At 36.7% G+C, this 19258-nt stretch overlaps 1 protein-coding gene across 2 annotated transcripts in view; it reads right to left on the bottom strand.

Annotated features, from left to right (window-relative positions):
* vcla (vinculin a) overlaps positions 1-19258 on the bottom strand; it is a 41992-nt gene that overhangs the window by 16722 nt on the left and 6012 nt on the right. For both annotated transcript variants that reach the window (XM_079855171.1, XM_079855172.1), the window contains exons 2-7: positions 16287-16357; positions 12718-12868; positions 9413-9521; positions 8321-8443; positions 7797-7957; positions 838-928 (exon numbers count right to left, since the gene is read on the bottom strand). In XM_079855171.1, the coding sequence (XP_079711297.1) occupies positions 838-928; positions 7797-7957; positions 8321-8443; positions 9413-9521; positions 12718-12868; positions 16287-16357 (706 nt within the window). The remainder of the gene's footprint in view (positions 1-837; positions 929-7796; positions 7958-8320; positions 8444-9412; positions 9522-12717; positions 12869-16286; positions 16358-19258) is intronic.

The following is a 19258-nucleotide window of genomic DNA, read 5'->3' as shown; positions in this document are numbered from 1 at the left end:
AATTGATCAAAAATGGCAGTAAGCATAACGTTACAAAAGATTCAAATAAATGCTGCTCTTTTGAACGTTTTATTCATCAAAAAATCTTGAAATCAGCATATTAGAATAATTTCTGAAGGATAATGTGACACTAAAGACTGGAATAATGATGCTGAAAATTCATCTTTGCCATTACAGGAAATAAATTAATTTTTAAAATACATTAAAACAGAAAACAATGTTTTAAATTGTAATAATATTTCACAATATTACAATTTTACTGTATTTTGATCAAATAAATACAGCTTTGGTGAGCATAAGAGGCTTTTTTTTCTTCAGAAAAACATTTAAAAAAAAATCTTACTGACCATAAACTTTTGAATAGTATTGTATGGCATTCAGGACTAGTTGGATCATATTATACATTTTTATTTGTGTATTTTTATTTAATTATTTTTTTTTACCCAAAAAATAAGGTAATTATTTTAAATATCAATATTTTTTGTAAAGTTTTTGGTAATGTCAAAAACATATGTCATAATAAAATGTATCTCTCTGATATATAGAATCAAACTACTTTGTTAGCATGTAAAGATCCAATACAGATTCAAATAGGTTTTATTAACGCATAAATGTTGGCGATCACGTGTTCAAATCTGAGGTCAGAAAGTTGCAGAAAAAGGAGCAATTTTTGCAATATATGTTAAAATATCACTGAAGAAGAAGTTTGACTTAAAGTTACAGTATTTCTAGCGCAAAGAGTTATTTTATCTCAAAATATCAAAGAAAATCCATTCCTGACATGACTTCCTTAACACCTGAAAGATGACAGTGAGCTAATGGATGTAGTTATGATACCTGGTAGGCCGTTAGGGTCCCTCAGCCAGATTTTAGCATGACCCATCTTTGACTCTATCAGAGCTAGCGCTCTCTTCATGGCCTCAGTGTCCTTCAAAGAAAAAGAGTGTGTTAGTAATCAGTAATGTTTGTCATTTAGGCCTTACAGGGAAGGATATAATCACATGTATCAGAGTGGATACAGTTTTTTTTTTTTGCGGTTGCATATGTGCTCATATGAGGGAGTAGATGCTAAAGGGAGGGGGCTCTGCAGCTCTTTCCCTCTGAAGGACAAGAGGAGCCTCTGCCTCTCTCAATCACACACACAAAGTGTGAGAGCGACCCACATAATCACCACTTAACACTCCACTGCACCACGCACACATTTGGAGGAGAACTCGTCTGTTTGAGTAACTCAGCCGTGCGTATGGCACTCCTCTCTACTGCAGTCTAAAGCAATAGTCATCTGCACAGACAAATGCATTCAATGCACACATTATCGCAAAAATGTGCATATCAAGAGCATAACACTAAAAGACAAATGAAGGGTATGGGTGTGAAATTATGTTCAGTGTGAGTATCAATGCCATGCCTTCAATACTGACACCTCAGATTATTTCAGCTTATTGAGGAGAGGTGTGCTATGAATTTTCTAATTGATGTGACTTGGCAGCAGTTAATAATAGACTGGCAACACCCTAGCAACCATTCAGAATACCTTAGCAACTACAAACATACTCCAGCCATATCTGCAAACCAGAATACGATAGACGAGGGGTGAGATCTTTTGACTTACGGCAGTGTTTTGAGGCCCATAAGGGCCCCAGTCATATCTTGCTACAAATATATCAGAAAGACAAGGGAAAGATAATACTAACAAATTTGTTACATCTATATACCACTTTTCTGGGTACTTAAAGGGCTATACATATGGAAGGATGAATCTCCACCTGGATGATGCGACGGCAGCCATATTGCACCAGAACGTCCACCACACATCAGCTTATTGGTGGAGAGGAGACAGAGTGATGAAGCCAATCAGTATATAGGGATGATTAGGAGGCCATGATGATGGACAGAGGCCAATGGGCAAATTTGGCCAGGATTTTTTATAACCACAGAGAGTCAGGACCTCAGTTGAATGTTGTGGCAAGCAGGATGAGGCCTTAATCTGGAAATGTACATAACTATTTTTTTTGTCTTTGATTCAGCAAGACAGGACAATAATGGACCTTTCAGAAAGAGTGATAACTGAGTTCTTGTTTTTGCATGTGGCATTTCCAGGAAGAGACACTCTGGCAGCTGAAGCAGCAGATCCATTCAGGAGAGGGAAATTAACCCCTCGCACCTGCTCCAGCTGCCTATTACACTCCATCTCAGCAGTAAAATACAGTTTGTATTCACATTTCTCCAAAATATACAGCTAGATTCCTGTCAACCCACTTTCATAAATCCATATTATGAAATCAAAAAAGCCCAAATATAGTTTGAGGTGATCCTGAAGCAAACCTGAAGCACAAGTATAATCAATGAGTCTTCTTTCAGCTAAAACGAATTATCCGCCCAATCCATTTCCTCTGCTTACTTTGCCTGCCTGCTATCCAGTAACTGCTGCTTTCCAGCCAACCGTTCAGCATCCAGCAAAACAGATCACATTATTTGTAAGTTGATGAGTCATTTCCTATTCACATGCATTAATGGAGATTCAGCTCAGGATTGGGTTGCATTCTCAAGCTGCAAAGTCCAGGCAACTGCAAAATTGATAGCAATAATTAATGTTTTTTGAGCACCAAACCAGCATAATAGAATAATTTCTGAAGAATCATGTGACACTGAAGACTGGAGTAATGAGGCTGAAAATTCAGCTTTGCCATCAGAGGAATTAATTACATTTTAATATATATTCAAATAGAATTTTTTATTTTAAATTGTAATAATAAAAGTAATGTTTAACTGTATTTTTTATCAAATAAATGCAGCCTTGCTGAGCATAATGAGACATTTTTCAAAAACATTATTGACTCCAAACTTCTGAATGGTAGTGTATATATATATATATATATAGTGTGTGTGGTCCTGGTATACCCTATGTTATGGGTAACAAGGTAAATTTTAAAGGGTATGTAGAAAAGGAACCTAACCCTTACTGTACAATTCCATATTGCATTAGTTATTAATACACTCTTTTATTACAGACACTGAGTTCAGAGACAGGAAAAGGACATCTGAACCTGATCATGTGATCAAAATGTCACGATGGAGCCAGAAGGCGTGTTTGAACAGTCTCTGCTTTAATATGTATTCTGCTTATGCACCTGATCTCTTGACAAATATCACAAGCACCTGTTGTGGCGAATTACAATATGGAGGTAGACTGATGCCGAGTTTCAATGATGAACTTACTCTTTACAAAAAAGATACTGGAAAGGTTAAACATTCATCTGGCTGACAACAACGTCTCTTTTTGGCTAACAGAGTAAATATTGTCAAGGAAGATTTAGGTCAACTGTACTAAGGGTATTAGGTGACAAAAGCTTTGAAATTGCTATTTAGAGAATTCCAAATAAATGCAGAAGTTTATATTATTGAATAAGGGAACAAATAAAAAATAATTTTCTGATTACAGTTATGAGTGAAACAATAAATTAATCTGGAAATGCATTGGCTTTATCTTCTATAATTCGTTCCCTGCAAATGGACTGAGTGGGCAGGGTGTGATTTGTGAAAAAGCAGAGGAGGGATGCTTTTGAAATATTTTTTTTATTCATGAAAATAAATCACGAACCACAGAGGGTATTTCGTGCAGCTGTTAAAGTAACATTTATAGAATAATATGAACTTTAATGAAACAATATTGGAACATTTTGAAAAAAATGTAATCCATTTTTAAATTTTTACATCAGAGCGAGGTTTTCACGCTTATGCCTTGTCGTTCCTCATAGGGAAGCGCTCATTCACATACCGGTAATAAACATCTGCGCTTGAGCAGATACCTCTGTACCTCTTGTTGGTTATATACAGATTACATAATCAGAGAATATTGTTTTTCAGATTTGAATTGGTTCATTTAAATTTCACATTTCAAGCTTTCCATCATTTAAATTTTTGTCGTGACTGAGGCTTTTTCGTGAGCCTGCTGACTTTTTGTGACGCACTCCAGAAAGGAGACAGAGACTGCAAAAAAGCACATCCTGTTTAATTGTTATTGTTTTTTCTTTATTTTACAAAAGCATAACATTTTGTTGCTATTGTGAGTGTATACAAATAAAATATACAGTATACTGTAAAATCCTGCTCCGAATCATTTTTACTTTTCTTTAATTTGGCTGGCTGTAGTTTTCATGTTGAAATATACTATTATATGACTATTGTGCTTTGTGACACATGAAAAGCTGTGAATGGATTAAGGCTACTAGAACCTGGATCGCAATCGCACGCAGTCATCTCTCATCACACAAGTGGGAGCGCCATCAGTGAAAGGCCATTTATGATTTTATTGTTGTTTAAACGTGCGTGCTGAAGCGTTTTGATTAGTTATATATATATATATATATATATATATATATTTTTTTTTTTTTTTTTTTTTTTTTTTTTTTTTTTAAAGATATTTTATATGGTCTGTTGGTGAAGTAGCATTGATAAATTTGATCCCCACCGAGGTTAAAAACATTTCAGCAGAGGCAGGGATATTTAGACCAAATGGAAATCCCCCCCAACAAATCACACCCTGTGTGTATGAGTGGTTTAGGAAGTTGAAGAGCAATAAACAACAACAATCCATCTTTCATGTCGTCAGTCATAGGGCACAAGGGAGCCCAGAGTCAGAATGGAGTTTCAACTCAATTTTTGTCTCAAGACATAAGCAAGTGTGTCCAATGCTAAATGTGTGCTACATTCAAAATATTGAAAATGTACTATTTTAATGTGCCAGAACAATTATTAAAGGGGTGGTATAATGCCCTTATCACAATATGTAAAATAAGTCTTTGATGTCCCCAGAGAACCCCAGAGATATTTTTATATAGCATGTTAAAACTGTCACTTTTTGAGGGTGAGCAAAAACGCATTTTGTGTCTGTCCCTTTAAATGCAAATGAGCTGCTGCTCCTGGCACAGGGGGCGGAGCTTCAACAGATTGCACTCACACAGGCATGCACTGAAAATTTCAAAAAATTTTAGCCTTTTATGTTCAAACCGGAGTCAGACAAAGATGGAGAGACTCAAGAGGTGAAGAGGTGATGTGTAGCTATTATCTAGTCAGTGATTAGCATATTCTGTCTTGATAATCTATAAATCGTGTTCCGGGGGCGGGGTTTATGTAAATCTTAGGGTTAGTGACGTCACTAACCCGGGAGCAAGCTTGTGTAGTTCCAACCAGCCGTTTGTTGTAGTCCTTAAAAAGGAATTTCTTTAAAAAAAAAAAATCTCCTTTTGCTTTGAACTTTGAGCGTTATAACTTTGCAGATGTTGTTTATGCTCAAACAGCAACATTACACACTAACTAAAGTAAGAAAAGTGAAATCATAATTAACCACCCCTTTATATTAGCTAACTAGTATCACTAATTCCTTTCCGTATATCTTAGATATACTGCATGTGTATTTTCATTCAAAGAATGAGATTTAAAGACCCACATGAATTAAAAAATTTAGTTTTGGGGCTTTGAGCTCAATCAATATCCTAGTATACACCTAAAAGACAATATTAGCTCAATTTACAATCTTTCTTTTCAGGGACAATGATCAAAAATATCACACTCAGAGTGGCGTATAAAAAATTTGTCCAATAAAATTCTCTCAAAAATCAGAGCAACCTCCAACTAGCAACAGCCAATGTTTCATGACTAAACCACTTTTTATTGCAAAACTAAACTAAAGACTATTGGCTATTTCAATAAAAAGCGAGGAGCTTTCCAGTATATACCACCCCAATTTTCTATTTCAACAAGAAATACATGAAAACAAAAGCAAACTGCACTCGTCAAGCCATTTCATTGGATATTTAAAAGTGGGTGGAGCGGTGCATCAGGAGTCATGGAGCAGAACATCAGGTTGATCTGGTAAGACAGCATTCAGATTAAAGGAACATGTACAGCGGGAGCCATGGAGACAGACATCAAGTGTTAAAAAGTTGTCACTTCCAGAGCAAGACATTAGTGATTAACTGTGAGACAGTGTTCTAAATGAAGGATGATTTGAGAATGGGAGATGTGGATGTGGAGGATGAGTAATGGCACAGTTGCATTCCACAGCACATCAGAAAACAACTTCTCTAATTGCAATTTATTGTTTTGTTTTGGTGCTAGGTTTCCCGAAATACATCACCCCTTATATATACACAGCATTTAAAATGGCAAGCCAGGCTGAGAAAGGGCTTTCTATCAAACATAATGTAAAAAAAAAAAACAAGATTGAAAATACTAACACAGACATACGGTTAGCAACACAATGATCTGGCATGCAGTTTGTCGCATTACAAAGCGGGAGAGAGGAGAGCTTACCTTCTATAGGAAGGGAAAAAAATGGAAGAACACAGAACAGAAAGAGAGCAAAAAAGAAAGAGGCATGTTTACAGAGTTATATCAGGGCAAAAAGAAAAAAACAGAGGCGACAGCAAAGTAAATGAAAGCTTAGGAAACTGATTTTGAGAGTAGAGTGGTTTCTTATGGAAATATTTAATATGCATGCTAAGCAAGCAAAGGGTGTCATCAATCAGGAAGAAGGATCAAATGATTCAGTAGACTTTGTGAAATATTAAACGGCAGATCGTTAATCTAACGGTTAAACACTGATGCCGTGTTTTTTTTTTCTTTCTTTCTATGCTGGTTATTAGGCCTGTGTATTTTAATGTAATATAGTCAGTGAATTCTGAGCCTGACTGTGAACAGTCCAGGAAATGGAACAGATTATTACATTAGCAGGATGGGAGTGTCAGATTCATTTAGAAAGAAAAACAAAGATACACTAAGGGGTCTCAATAGAACGCAGATTTCTTTTTTGAAGCTGCCATGTATTTTTCCCATTCATTTTCTTTAAATGCATTTAAAAAAATATATTTAAACCTTGAACTAAAACAACCAGCTTTCAGATAAATCACAAGATTAGAATATTTGGATAAAATTGAAAAAAAGAAAGAAAAAAAAATACAATCGCTGTGACGTGACTGAATCTAAGCCCATTTACGGCAAGTCAGTTCACTTGATGTCCACATTTGTAATGCACCAGGCAGCTATTTCCAACTCTAAAATAAATTGCACCTCTAAAGCTCAAATCACCAAACAAAAACTGTAGCAACGTGTCCTAACCAGACGGGATGCTGCGATATGCAATAAAATGTATATTGTCCAATGTCCATGTTAATCAGAGTTTTTGTCCTCTCCAGATACACACGAGGTGACGGGAGATAAAATTAGTTACTACTAGTTTATTTTTAATCCATTTGATAATGTACGTATCAAATTTGTCGCAAATGTGAAGCAGAAGTGCACTTGCAGAGAGAGCCTATCCACAAGTCTTCTGATTGGCTGTGATTTGTGATTTTGTCGCTTCGTGTTGATTGTCGCTGGAATCTTATCGCACTGCTTTTAGTTAGGACAAGGTGTAAGGAATGACATCCATTCTTAAAGCAGCTATATTGATCACAGTGCATATGCAGGCTATGCTTATAGCTTTTTTAACTGTAAAGTACAGTCGATATATTGAGTTACAATTACAATTTCTCCCATTCATATATCCGAGTGGATCATCAATTCTTTTACATTATCATTAGAAATCAAATTTTCTGTGGAAAAAAATGAATGGGATTTTTACGTTTCTACACAAATGCTTAACTTTTGGAAACATAGTAAATTAAAAATTGTACACTTAAATTTTCCAGGGACGGTAGGAACTGTCTAATCTTTCGAAGCAAATGTAGCTTAATGTAACTGTTTAAGGTGGGGTTGTAGGAAGGATTGCGATAATGTAGTGATAAGGCTCATACTTTGTTGGCCCAGGCGTCCTCGTCCCAAGAAGTGAGTTGCAGCACTCTGATAATCTCGTTGATCTCAGCGCTCATCTTCTCAAATGTGTAGTTTCTGTTCTTCAAGGCCTCCTCCACACCGTGACTCTTAGTGCACTTGGTTGTCACAAAGATTTTAATTGCTAATGGGTATCAAAAAACAATTTTGTTAGTACTCCCTTTCATGAGCTATCTAAAACTACTTTACAGATCAATACTGTATCCAAAAATCAGCCAACTAATTATCTCCATATGAGTAGACATATTTGCAAACATCAACATTAAAAGCCTTTCTGCGTGTACAGATGAGCCGCCATCAACCCGGCTATTTATTGCTGAGCCAACTGCAGAAATCCAACAGGATAAAGGGAAAAATCTATCCCTCCCACTAAGGCGGTTAAATGGCTCCAATTATCAGTGTTGCCATATCAACGGCTGGCACACAGAGACGACATGCAGCACGCAGCACACACAGACACACACACAGCGGTTCGCTGGTCTCTCACCAGATATGAGCACGGGCAGCAGTTCCTTCACTGTGTTCATGGAGGTGACCAGCATCACACGGTGCTCCTGGTGTGTCAGCTCCTGTTGCCGTTCGTCAATCATCTTTGCCATTTTCGTCATGCCTAACAGAAAATATATATATATTAAACAGCTGTGCAAGAGACATGAAGGACTGAGGAACTGTCCAGCTAGCAATTATTCTCCATATATTTATAATCCAAAAATGGATGTTCAATTTGGGATTTGCTAAAGACGGAAGAATAACAGTGCTATTAAATTATGTCCAATATCAGTATATATATACACAAATAAAATCTAAAAGTTATACTCTACCATTCAAAAGTCTGTAAGATTTGTTGATGTTTTGAAAGAAATCTCTTCCAATACTCACCAAGGCTCCATTTATTTGATTAAAATAGTAATTTTGTGATAATATTATTACAATTGAAAATAACTGTTTTCTATCTGAATACATTGTAAGCTAATTTATTCATGTGATGGCAAAGCTGATTTTTTTATACATTAAATGTCTTTAGTGTCACTCCTGATCAATTTAATGTATCCTTGCTGATTAAAAGTATTAATTTCTTTCAACAAAAAAAATAAAAAAATAAAAAAATAACTGACCCCAAACTTTTGAACGGTTTGGGGTCAGTAAGTGCATAGTCATGTAATGTGCATTTCTGAAAAACTATTTTTCAATAGTTCATGCTATACATTAAGCACAAATAGAAGCAAAAAAAAAAGGCTACTAGAAACTGAAAATGCCTCACATAAATAGAAGTTCGTCCCTCCAAAACAATACCACCTAATGAAAACAGTTGAATAGGACACATATAACAAATAACAGTTTTTCATGGTCATAGTCATACCCTCATTTAAAGATTATTATCTTAAAAAGTGACAAAAAAATCTTTATAAATAAATAATCATTCAACAATAATAACAATGAATCCGATTCATGCAAATAATCACTGCCAACTGTCCACATGAGCCAACATGTCAACAGCGTCAACTCAAATTCAAACAGAATGAATTGAAAACTCTTCAAAAGGAAGTAACAGACACATAAAAGCATTAAACAGAAGTACCTGGTCCCAGGTTTTTAGTGTAAGTGATCAAGTCCTCCATGGTTTCCACAACCTCTGCTACAGCCAGGTACTCCAGGATGCCCTTACACACGCGGATAATTTTACGCACCTAAAAAAGACAAAAAATACCAATGATACAAAAGAAAAAGACATTTATTTACATGAATGCATTTGGCAAAAGCTTTTATCCAAAGAAACTTACAGTGTGCTCAAGCTATACATTCTATACATTTATTTATTTCCTGGGAATCAAGCCCATGACCTTTGCGTTGCTACCACCATGCTCTACCTTTGAGAACTAATGTTTTATTTTGCAGGTCGCTGCCGCAAACAGGCAAACCCACAAGATACAGCATAGTACCAAAACATCAAGCTTACTCATTGCCCTGTGAACGACACAGCTCCTTGAGAAAGATGATAGCAGCTCTATTAATAGAGCTCAGAGAGTTAGCCTTCACCACAAACCAATGATCTAATACCTTCTTGCCAGTGGATGTACATACACACCACATCACACAATCAGAGCTCTCTTGGAAATGTTTAATTTCACTACAAATATTGGGTATTTCTAATCATTTTTTAATAGTACAGCAATTACTGGCACTAGATGGTTTTAGGGAGTATTTTTGGTTTCGAATACATATTATGAGTCTATTTACTCTGTGCTGCTGGGTTTTATGTCTTGTCTTGTGATGAGAAATCTTGTGACACGCAGAAGCAGAAACTTCAAAAGTAGCTTGCGCTGATAGAAGACACACTGTGCAAGGCGGCTCACTCAGATCATGTGCTCCATTATGCTGCACCCACATGGGAGGCTGGATATATGGAGCACGGCACATTAGGACCACAAGGTACTCTGCGTGACAAGGGACTGTGTATTTAATGTTGTTAGGCCAGAAGAAAAGCTATTTTTTTTGTGTAGATGATCCAAAGAATTCAAATTCAGGATGTGCCGTGAACTGATTATTCGTCAGAAAGACAGAAATATTTTACTAATCCAATCTTCAATCAGATTTTAAAAAGAAAAGAATAAAAAAAGTACATGCATTTTACACATGATCTTTCCCAGATCTACTGAGGATTCAGATGAAAGCGCACATGCAATATTCACATCCAAAAATCAAATAATCAACAGTACATGAATCACTTTTGACAAGCAAATTGCTTGAAGATAAAAATATTGCTGTCTGTTAAAAAAATTTCAGGAAAACGAATTGCATTACTGTTGACTGCAAGTTTCACATTAATAGCAGAGCATGTGAAAAATTGCCACATTTGAAATAACCAAGATTATTGTGCACTTTACAATCACAAATAACACAATTTTAAAATTCTCAATGTATAAATCAAAAGAGAGAAATATTGAAACACACACGCAATCTCATTCCTAAATGACAACGACTCGCCTGTGTCTTTTGACAAAATCACACCGGAAGCTTCAAATCAGGGTTCAGGCTTCTGCTGAGCCATAAAGCATCGTTGGCCAACTATGATCGCAATTTCCATTGAACTCTATTGGTAACGATGGACCTTGCAACCATATTTGGCTTTGGGAAACGCACCCCAGTTTTGTTATTTCTGTGTTAAAAATGTTAAATTATCAGAAGTACTTGCATGAAAGTTTATAGTTCAGATATAAACACTGATGTCTATGGCAGTGAAAGTAACTTGAAAGTAACTTGGCGCTTCAAATAACGATTGTATCAATTACATCGTTACGTAACAATGTAATAGGCTACAATTACAAAAATATATTTGTCATTTGTCATTGAATCACTCATTCAAGATATTCATTCAAAAACTCTGATTCATCCAGTAATGAAACAAGTGAAGTATTTATGAGAGAGTCATTGAATCATTCATTTAAACCATTTATAAAAAGAATTAATTCAGATTAATTAAACATTTTAAATAGAGTCTCTAGTAAATTACATGTAATTTTGTGTAGTTGTCTGTTCAGAATCATGGGAGAATCGTATGGAAGCTTGTTTCCGCCACAAAATAAAACATTTTAAAAGATAATTGCGACTTTTTATCTCACAATTGTGAGTTTACATCTCGCAATTCTGACTTTATTTCTCAGAATTGCGAGACATAAAGTCAGAATTGCGTGAAATAAAGTCGCAATTGCGTGTTATAAAGTCAAAATTGCGAGATATAAAGTCAGAATTGTGTGAAATAAAGTCGCAATTGCTTGTTATAAAGTCAGAATTGCGAGATATAAACTCACAATTGTGAGATATAAAGTCCAATTCTAAGGAAAAAAAAGACGGACTTTTTTTTTTTTTTACCTCAGAATAGTTTGTATCTCACAATTCTGACTTTATAACACGCAATTGCGACTTTATTTCTCAGAATTGTGACTTTATATCTCGCAATTGCGACTTTATTTCTCAGAATTGCGACTTTATATCTCGCAATTGTGACTTTATTTCTCAGAATTGCGACTTTATTTCTCACAATTCTGACTTCATATCTCGCAATTCTGAGAAAAAAAGTCACAATTCTGACTTGATATATCGCAATTGTGAGAAAAAAGTCGCAATTATTATTATTTATTTATTATTCAGTGGCGGAAACAAGCTTCCATAGAATCTCTGTTTATAAAAAAAAAAAAAAAAAAAAAAATTTAAAACACTTAATTTTTAAGATTTATTTAAAATATTATGTCATTCTTCTACGATTGTGCAGTATTTGTTCACAAAGCCATAAAAGCAATAATACCTTTTAATTGTGTGATTCCAAGTTTAAATATCAGTAAATTACTTAGTTGGGGGTCAGTAAGATTTGTTTTTTAAAAGAAGTCTATAATGCTCACCAAGGTATTGTTTTTACTGTATTTTTGATCAAATAAATGCAGATTTGATCAAAAATACAGTAAAACCAATAATATTGGGGAATTGTATTACGATTTTCAAATATCTGTTTTCTATTTTAATATAATTTATGTAAATGTTACTGTCATTTATTCCTGTGATGGCAAAGCTGAATTATTATGATCCTTCAGAAATCATTCTAAAATACTGATTTAGTGATCAAGAAAACATTTCTTATCATTACAATTATCAATTAAAAAAAAGTTGTGCTGCTTAATATTTTTGTGGAAAACAATGATACATCTAGTATAAGAATGCATCCTTGCTGAATGCTGACCCCACACTTTTGAATGGTAGCGTATGTGTATTAGGATGTAAGTGAAATGAACAAAACTTATAGGCAATTAAATCATTAATCTCAATTAATTTAGGAAAATTAATCATCAGCTGAAATTTCATCATTAAGATAGCCCTCATTCCCATTCGTACCTCTGCCTCATCAAAGGTCAAAAGCAGATCTGAAGTGCCAGAGAGGATGCCCCGCGAGCCATCGATGAGGTAATCACGGGCCGGGACAGAGTACGGGTCTGTCCTCAGCATCTGAGCTGCTTCCACAAGCTTCGCACAGGCATTCTCCACCCTGAGAAACAAGAAACATAATGACTGAGTATATTCATTTATACTAGTTGGCCTTTTATACAGGCTCCAAAAAACCCCAAATATAATTGTTTTTTTAAATCATACCGTATGAATGCCAGGGTCTAACAAATCTCATCAGTGCTAAATAAATGAAATATTATGTGCAAAAAGAAAAACTATGCATCTGATTCAAATAAGAGGTGGCATTACTAACTGACTTAATTGCTATTAAATTACTGGCCCACTAAATCACAAATCAAGATTATTCAAACACTCTATTCCCAGAACTGAGGGCAGTAAACAATTCCAAAGCTTTCCAGCAAGCAGTGTAAGATCTTCTCCCAGACTGGATAACACTGTATTAATAGAAATTAAAAGCACATCCCAGTTGCCCAATGGCCCATGAGACGGGAGAGCAGGATGATGACGTGTTCAGGAGGAGGCCTTTCTTCATCATTATTCTGCAGTGGAGACCCAGACGTATGAGGCACCACTCGGGTGTCAGTGCTTACAACAGAGCCTATATATATAGAGGTTCACATTTCCTGTCACCAGCCACATGTGTGCTGACTGATGAGCCCTGTGCCAGCTTGTGTTTATGGTGCCAAATGTGTCAGCTAAGGCTTTTACGGTCTTTAACTGAGCCCGTCTGCCCAGCCATTTCAAATAGATACAGATTCATACTGATATTAATTGCTTTATCATCTGCAAGGCCTGATCACGTCTGATCACTTTGAAAGGTAAAAGCACAACTCCCCTCGATAAGCAGCACAATTTGAGTTATCATTAATGTCTGTAGCACAACTGGTGCGGAAGAAACAAGCTAAAGCCTTGAGCTATGAGCAATGAAAATAGTGATTCTTGTCTAACCAAACACTATTAATAACTGTAAGCATTTCCTCTAAATTTAATCTCCTTCTGTTTCTCCAACTAAATTTTGACCTGCTTACTGTAATGACCATATCACAGTTTGTCATTTCGGTTTGCCTTTTATTTTGCATTTGGACAATCTTCTAAAAAACGATGCCGCTTTTGAGGCCGATTAGTGAGCAGAAAGAAGCCATGCAGGGTCCATATGGACCTGTCAACTCCGCTCGCAGATGGGCTACAAAGAAGACCACACTGGGTGCCAATCCTGTCAAAAGGAAACTGAGGCTACAATTTGAACGGGCTCACCCAATTGGTCAATGGAAGAGTCTCGATTTCTGCTGCAACATTCAGATGGTAGGGTCAGAATTTGGCGTAAACAACATGAAAGCATCCATTCTGCTGGTGGTGTAATGGTGCGGGGGATATTTTCTTGGCACACTTTGGGCCCCTTAATACCAATTGAGCATTGTTTAAACGCCACAGCCTACCTGAGAATTGTTGCTGACCATGTCCATCCCTTTATGACCACAGTGTACCCATATTCTGATGGCTACTTCCAGCAGGATAACGCTCCACATCACAAAGCTCAAATAATCTCAAACTGGTTTCTTCAACATGACAATACTTCACTATACTCTAATGGCCTCCACAGTCACCAGATCTCAATCCAATATAGCACTTTTGGGATGTGGTGGAACGGGAGATTTGCATCATAGATGTGCAGCCAACAAATCTGCAGCAACTGTGAGATGCTATTATGTCAATATGGACCAAAATCTCTGAGGAATCTCAAACACCTGTGTCTAGTTGCAGTAATTGCCGTGGAGAGACCGGATATAAGCCTGGGAAACAGGGAGTTGATAAGAGAGTGAGGACTCGTGCCTGTGTCCTGCATCATTGATTGTGTATTTGGACTGAGTTTATTGTGAGCGTGACTTTTGTTTTGACCATTTGAAAGTGAAGTGGGCTTGTGGGCTTGTCGTGAACCACCAGCCTCCCCAAAAGAGCCATTGCGCCCTCTTCCCTTCAATGCAGGTCCCTTTCGAAAGAATTGGTATGGACCTCATCGGGCCATTAGAATGATTCGAACGTGGGCAACGCTTTGCATTTGTGTGCACCATTTGCTTGATCAGCTTGGTACAGCTCGATTTTATTCAACACTGGATTTAACTAAAGGATTTGGCAGATCCTCTTATCGCCTATATCCAAAGAAAAAACAGCCTTCACAACGCCGTTTGGATTGCACCAATTTGTTACACTTCCTTTCGGGTTGTTCGAGGCACCGGCCACTTTTCAGCGTCTCATGGACAGGATTCTCTGGCCGCATGCTGCATATGCCACTGCCTATCTAGATGACATTATCATCTATATAGTAATGACTGGCAGTGTCATATTGAGCATCTGCGTGCGGTCCTGAGAGTGCAGAGAGGGGCCGGACTGACGGCCACCCTGAAGAAGTGTGAGGTTGGACGTGTGGAGGTCAGGTATCTGGGCTTCCACTTGGGTCACGGACAGGTTGCAACCCAAGACCAAAAAGGAGGTGAGGCAGTTCCTGGGGCTGGCGGGATATTACAGAAGGTTGCGCTGAATGCTCTGGAGAGCTGCATAATTGATTGTGTATTTGGACTGAGATTATTGAAGCACTGTGAGCGTGACTTTTGTTTTGACCATTTGAAATTGAATAAAGCACAAGCCTCAGTAAAGCCGACCCTGTCCTCTTCCTTCCTTATCCTGAATCACATTACTTTATATCATATTTTTTATTTTATAAATTTATATGCATAAAAATGATATATGATTACAATTGATATATAACATGTAAAATAATGTCTTGATCCAGTTACCTCCTCTTCTCTCATTTCTAGTCTTCTTTTCACTTTCCTTATCAAAGAAAACTTTTTTAAAAAATCCTAAATTTGCAGTTTTACCCCCTTAAGGTGTGAGAAGCTTTGTGTTCTCAGTGACTTTCTGACTTAAGCAAGGAAGCGAGACTGAGAGAGCGATGAAAAAGATTGTGAAAGACAGACACAGGCAGACAGTGCATCAATATTAAATACAATCAACACTAACTGCTCCATCTACATCAGCTACCAAGACACCACTTCACACACCCGGGGAGACACTAGAGAGAGCAGTCATATAATTTTTACTTAGACTTATCAATAATGCATTGTAAGCTCGCTGGAAAACGCACCCAAGCTTTATCAGTGAGGGTATGACTCAGCCCCTAACGGCAAGCAAACGGACCTTATTTAACCTCCACATCACATTGTGGAGCTTTCTTCAGTATCAAGACATCCAAAGACCACATGCACTCTGACATTAGGCTTTATAGGTATCTCATATTGTGTAAAATAAGGATAAACAAAAAGCTTTAGATGTTTAGACAATTCTATTCAATGTTCAATCACTTTTAACTCTTGACAAGGTAAAGGCACATGCCTTGCTGTTAATGCTGTTCAATGAGTGTGTCTGTGTTCAGTGTGATTAGAGTTTATGTATGTTCACATGATGAGCGCCTGGAGAGAGACAGGAAGCACAGGTCTTACTTAATGAAGGCCGAAGGCATGTCTCTCTTCATAATCTTGTCTTCTGTTGTCTGAACCGTCTCCTTCCCCACCTAAGAACACATGTAAAACAAGCTAGTTAACAAGATGCATAATGATGAGACCATTTACATGCATTTTTATTTTTCTGACACCAGCTGTAACTCAAACAAAGTTATTCACACAGGGAAAAGCTTTAGCCCTCAGGCACACCAGACTGACACAGCTTGTGAATGGGGTCGCTCTGAGTATCTGGACACAATAAGGGCCTATGTGTTTTGAATGAGCCCTGAGGCTGATCTGCTGCTCGCTGTCTGGGATGCTGCCAGTACTTCCAACTGTCCAATCTAAAACAACAACAACCCACAACCCATGCTGATCATCTGCCATTACCACACCCATTTATTGATTATTTCCTGAATGAACACACTGAAAATTAAATTACAAAATAACTCAAATGAAACAAAACTAAAACACACACACCAAAGAAAAAAACAAAACAACAAAAACTACAATGAAATAGGGGGGAAAAGGGTGGGGGGGGGGATACTATGGAAGACAATGGCTCCCGTCAACCAACATTCTTCATAATATCTTCTTTTTTGTTCAATAGAAGAAATAAACTCTTGGTTTGGAAAAAAAATACAGGTTTGGTACAGCCTGAGGGTGAGTAAATGATGGCAAAATGTTCATTTTTGTGTAAACTATCCCTTTAAGGCCATGTTATTAAACTCTTTTCTAATTATTCAATTCATGTCGATAAATCAGTTCTAACTGTCTGTTTCAAAAATTGATTCAAGTCATTGATTTATTTGCATCACGCAAAAATACTTTGATATTTTTGGCTAAATGTCCAACCCTATCAGCCATTAATCTGAATATTAAAAAAAATACAGCCCCTAATTCTCTCTTACATCACACAAAACCACTCTTTAATTTTTAAATCATAATCCTGAGGTGACAAGATATAAGACCACAAACATGCTCACATCATTGTGGTTTATTTGGCCTTTCACTGGACATAAGGAATGACATTACAGTGTCCTTCTTTAGAGTCCACTAATGCAGAGATAGTGGTGTAACAGAGAGATGTTTGTTATCTCCACACAGCACATGGCCTCTTCCTGCCTGCTCTTTTTTTCCAATGATGTAATTACACCAAGGCAGTCACATTCATTTGTATGTCCTCCATCTCTGAAACGTATTTGAAGACAACTTTCAACCTCCCATCAAGCTCTAGTCACTATCATGAGTTTAAATGTATATATATATATATATATATATATATATATATATATATATATATATATATATATATATATATATATATATATATATGTATAAAGGAATGACATAATGAGATGAGAAACAGGTCTAACAGATGTAAAGTAGTAATAGAGTGTATTGATTCATAGCCGATGACCTGCTAAGGACCATTGATCGCATCTGAGTTGTGTATGGAGGATGGTGCTTTTGTAGTGCAGCACACTCTTTTACTGGGCCCTAATTGGGTGAAGGGGACCCATAAATAAGTCTGGGTTAACTAGGTTAACTGCTGGGCTAAAGTGGGAACCGCAATCACATTTGCACACACAGTAGCAAGTCACAAACATCAGTCCTGCGCACGCTGCTTCCAGCAGACTGAGTGCATGCCTGTTTGGTAGTTGTACTGAATAAGAATGAAGTCTTTCCAGATAAACATGAAGCACCCTTCCACAAGTCAAATTGTCCTGTGGTCAGAGGGTTGAACTCTTGCACCCATTATTTTCGGTGTATCTGAGGCTTATTAGTGTCTATTGGCACATGATATATTGAAACGCTCTTCTCAGTGGGGCCTCCACTTTACACTTCTCTTGAGATACTGAAGTTTTAACAACATTATCCATGGTTATTCTTAGCTCAGTCCTGGTCTATTAGGCCATCTGAGGGGCAAAGGGCAAAAAGCAATGGTGGCAAATAAGAGCCGACTGCCAGCTTTCTCTTGGCTTTACAAGCAAGCACCAAAGGCTCTAAAGCAGGGATGTCCAATCCTGCTCCTGGAGGGCCACTGTCCTGCAGAGTTTAGCTCCAACCCCAATTAAACACACCTGAACCAGATAATCAAGGTCTTACTAGGCATTCCAGAAACTTCCAGGTAGGTGAGTTGAGGCAGGCTAGAGCTAAACTCTGCAGGACAGTGGCCCTCCAGGACTGAGTTTGGACACCCCTGCTCTAAAGCAACAAGTGAACAGGGGATAATTGCACAAAATATGCATTTAGATGAGAACAAGATTCAAGTATCCTTGCTATTACACTGTAAAAAAAAAAAAGTTGAGAAAACTTAAAAGTTTAAGGCAACCAGCTGCAGGACATTTTTGAGTTTTCTCAACTTACGTGTTTGAGTTATCTCAACTTTTCTCAACTTTTTTCATGTTAAATAGTTGAATAAACTTTAAAAACTGAGTTTGTCATACAAAACGTAAGTTGGATTTTTTACAGTGTACTACCTGCACCTAAACTTAGATGAGGACAATAAAGCAGTAAATAAAGTGATGGCAATGATTTCAAATCTCTTACACTTGCATAACTACACTGTCAAACATGTCCAATTTCAGAAAAAGAATGTAACAATTCTACAGTAAAAACCTGTTAATTGGCTATAAGCTACCTTATGTTTACAATGAAAAATTATATTAGATTTGATGGGACAATGTGTACAAATATTGTAAAAACAATTGAACTGAAGTTTACTTGAAATAAAAAGTAAGAATTAATTTACTATTAAAAAAAACACAATATGATCATAATTTACAGAGAAAAACATTAATACAACATTTACAGTGGAATTTAATGGGGGGGGGGGGTGTTACCATTTATGTGCATCAATCCACTTTATATAACATTAAATAACATTTTAAATTAATTGTTTATTGGATTTTTTAAGTGATCAGAGTTAAGGTCTGCTCACACCAAGAAGAATGATAATCAAGTTTTAA

Source organism: Squalius cephalus (assembly GCF_949319135.1).
Source record: "Squalius cephalus genome assembly, chromosome: 21".
NCBI lineage: Eukaryota > Metazoa > Chordata > Actinopteri > Cypriniformes > Leuciscidae > Squalius > Squalius cephalus.
This window is presented reverse-complemented; position numbering and strand designations above follow the sequence as displayed.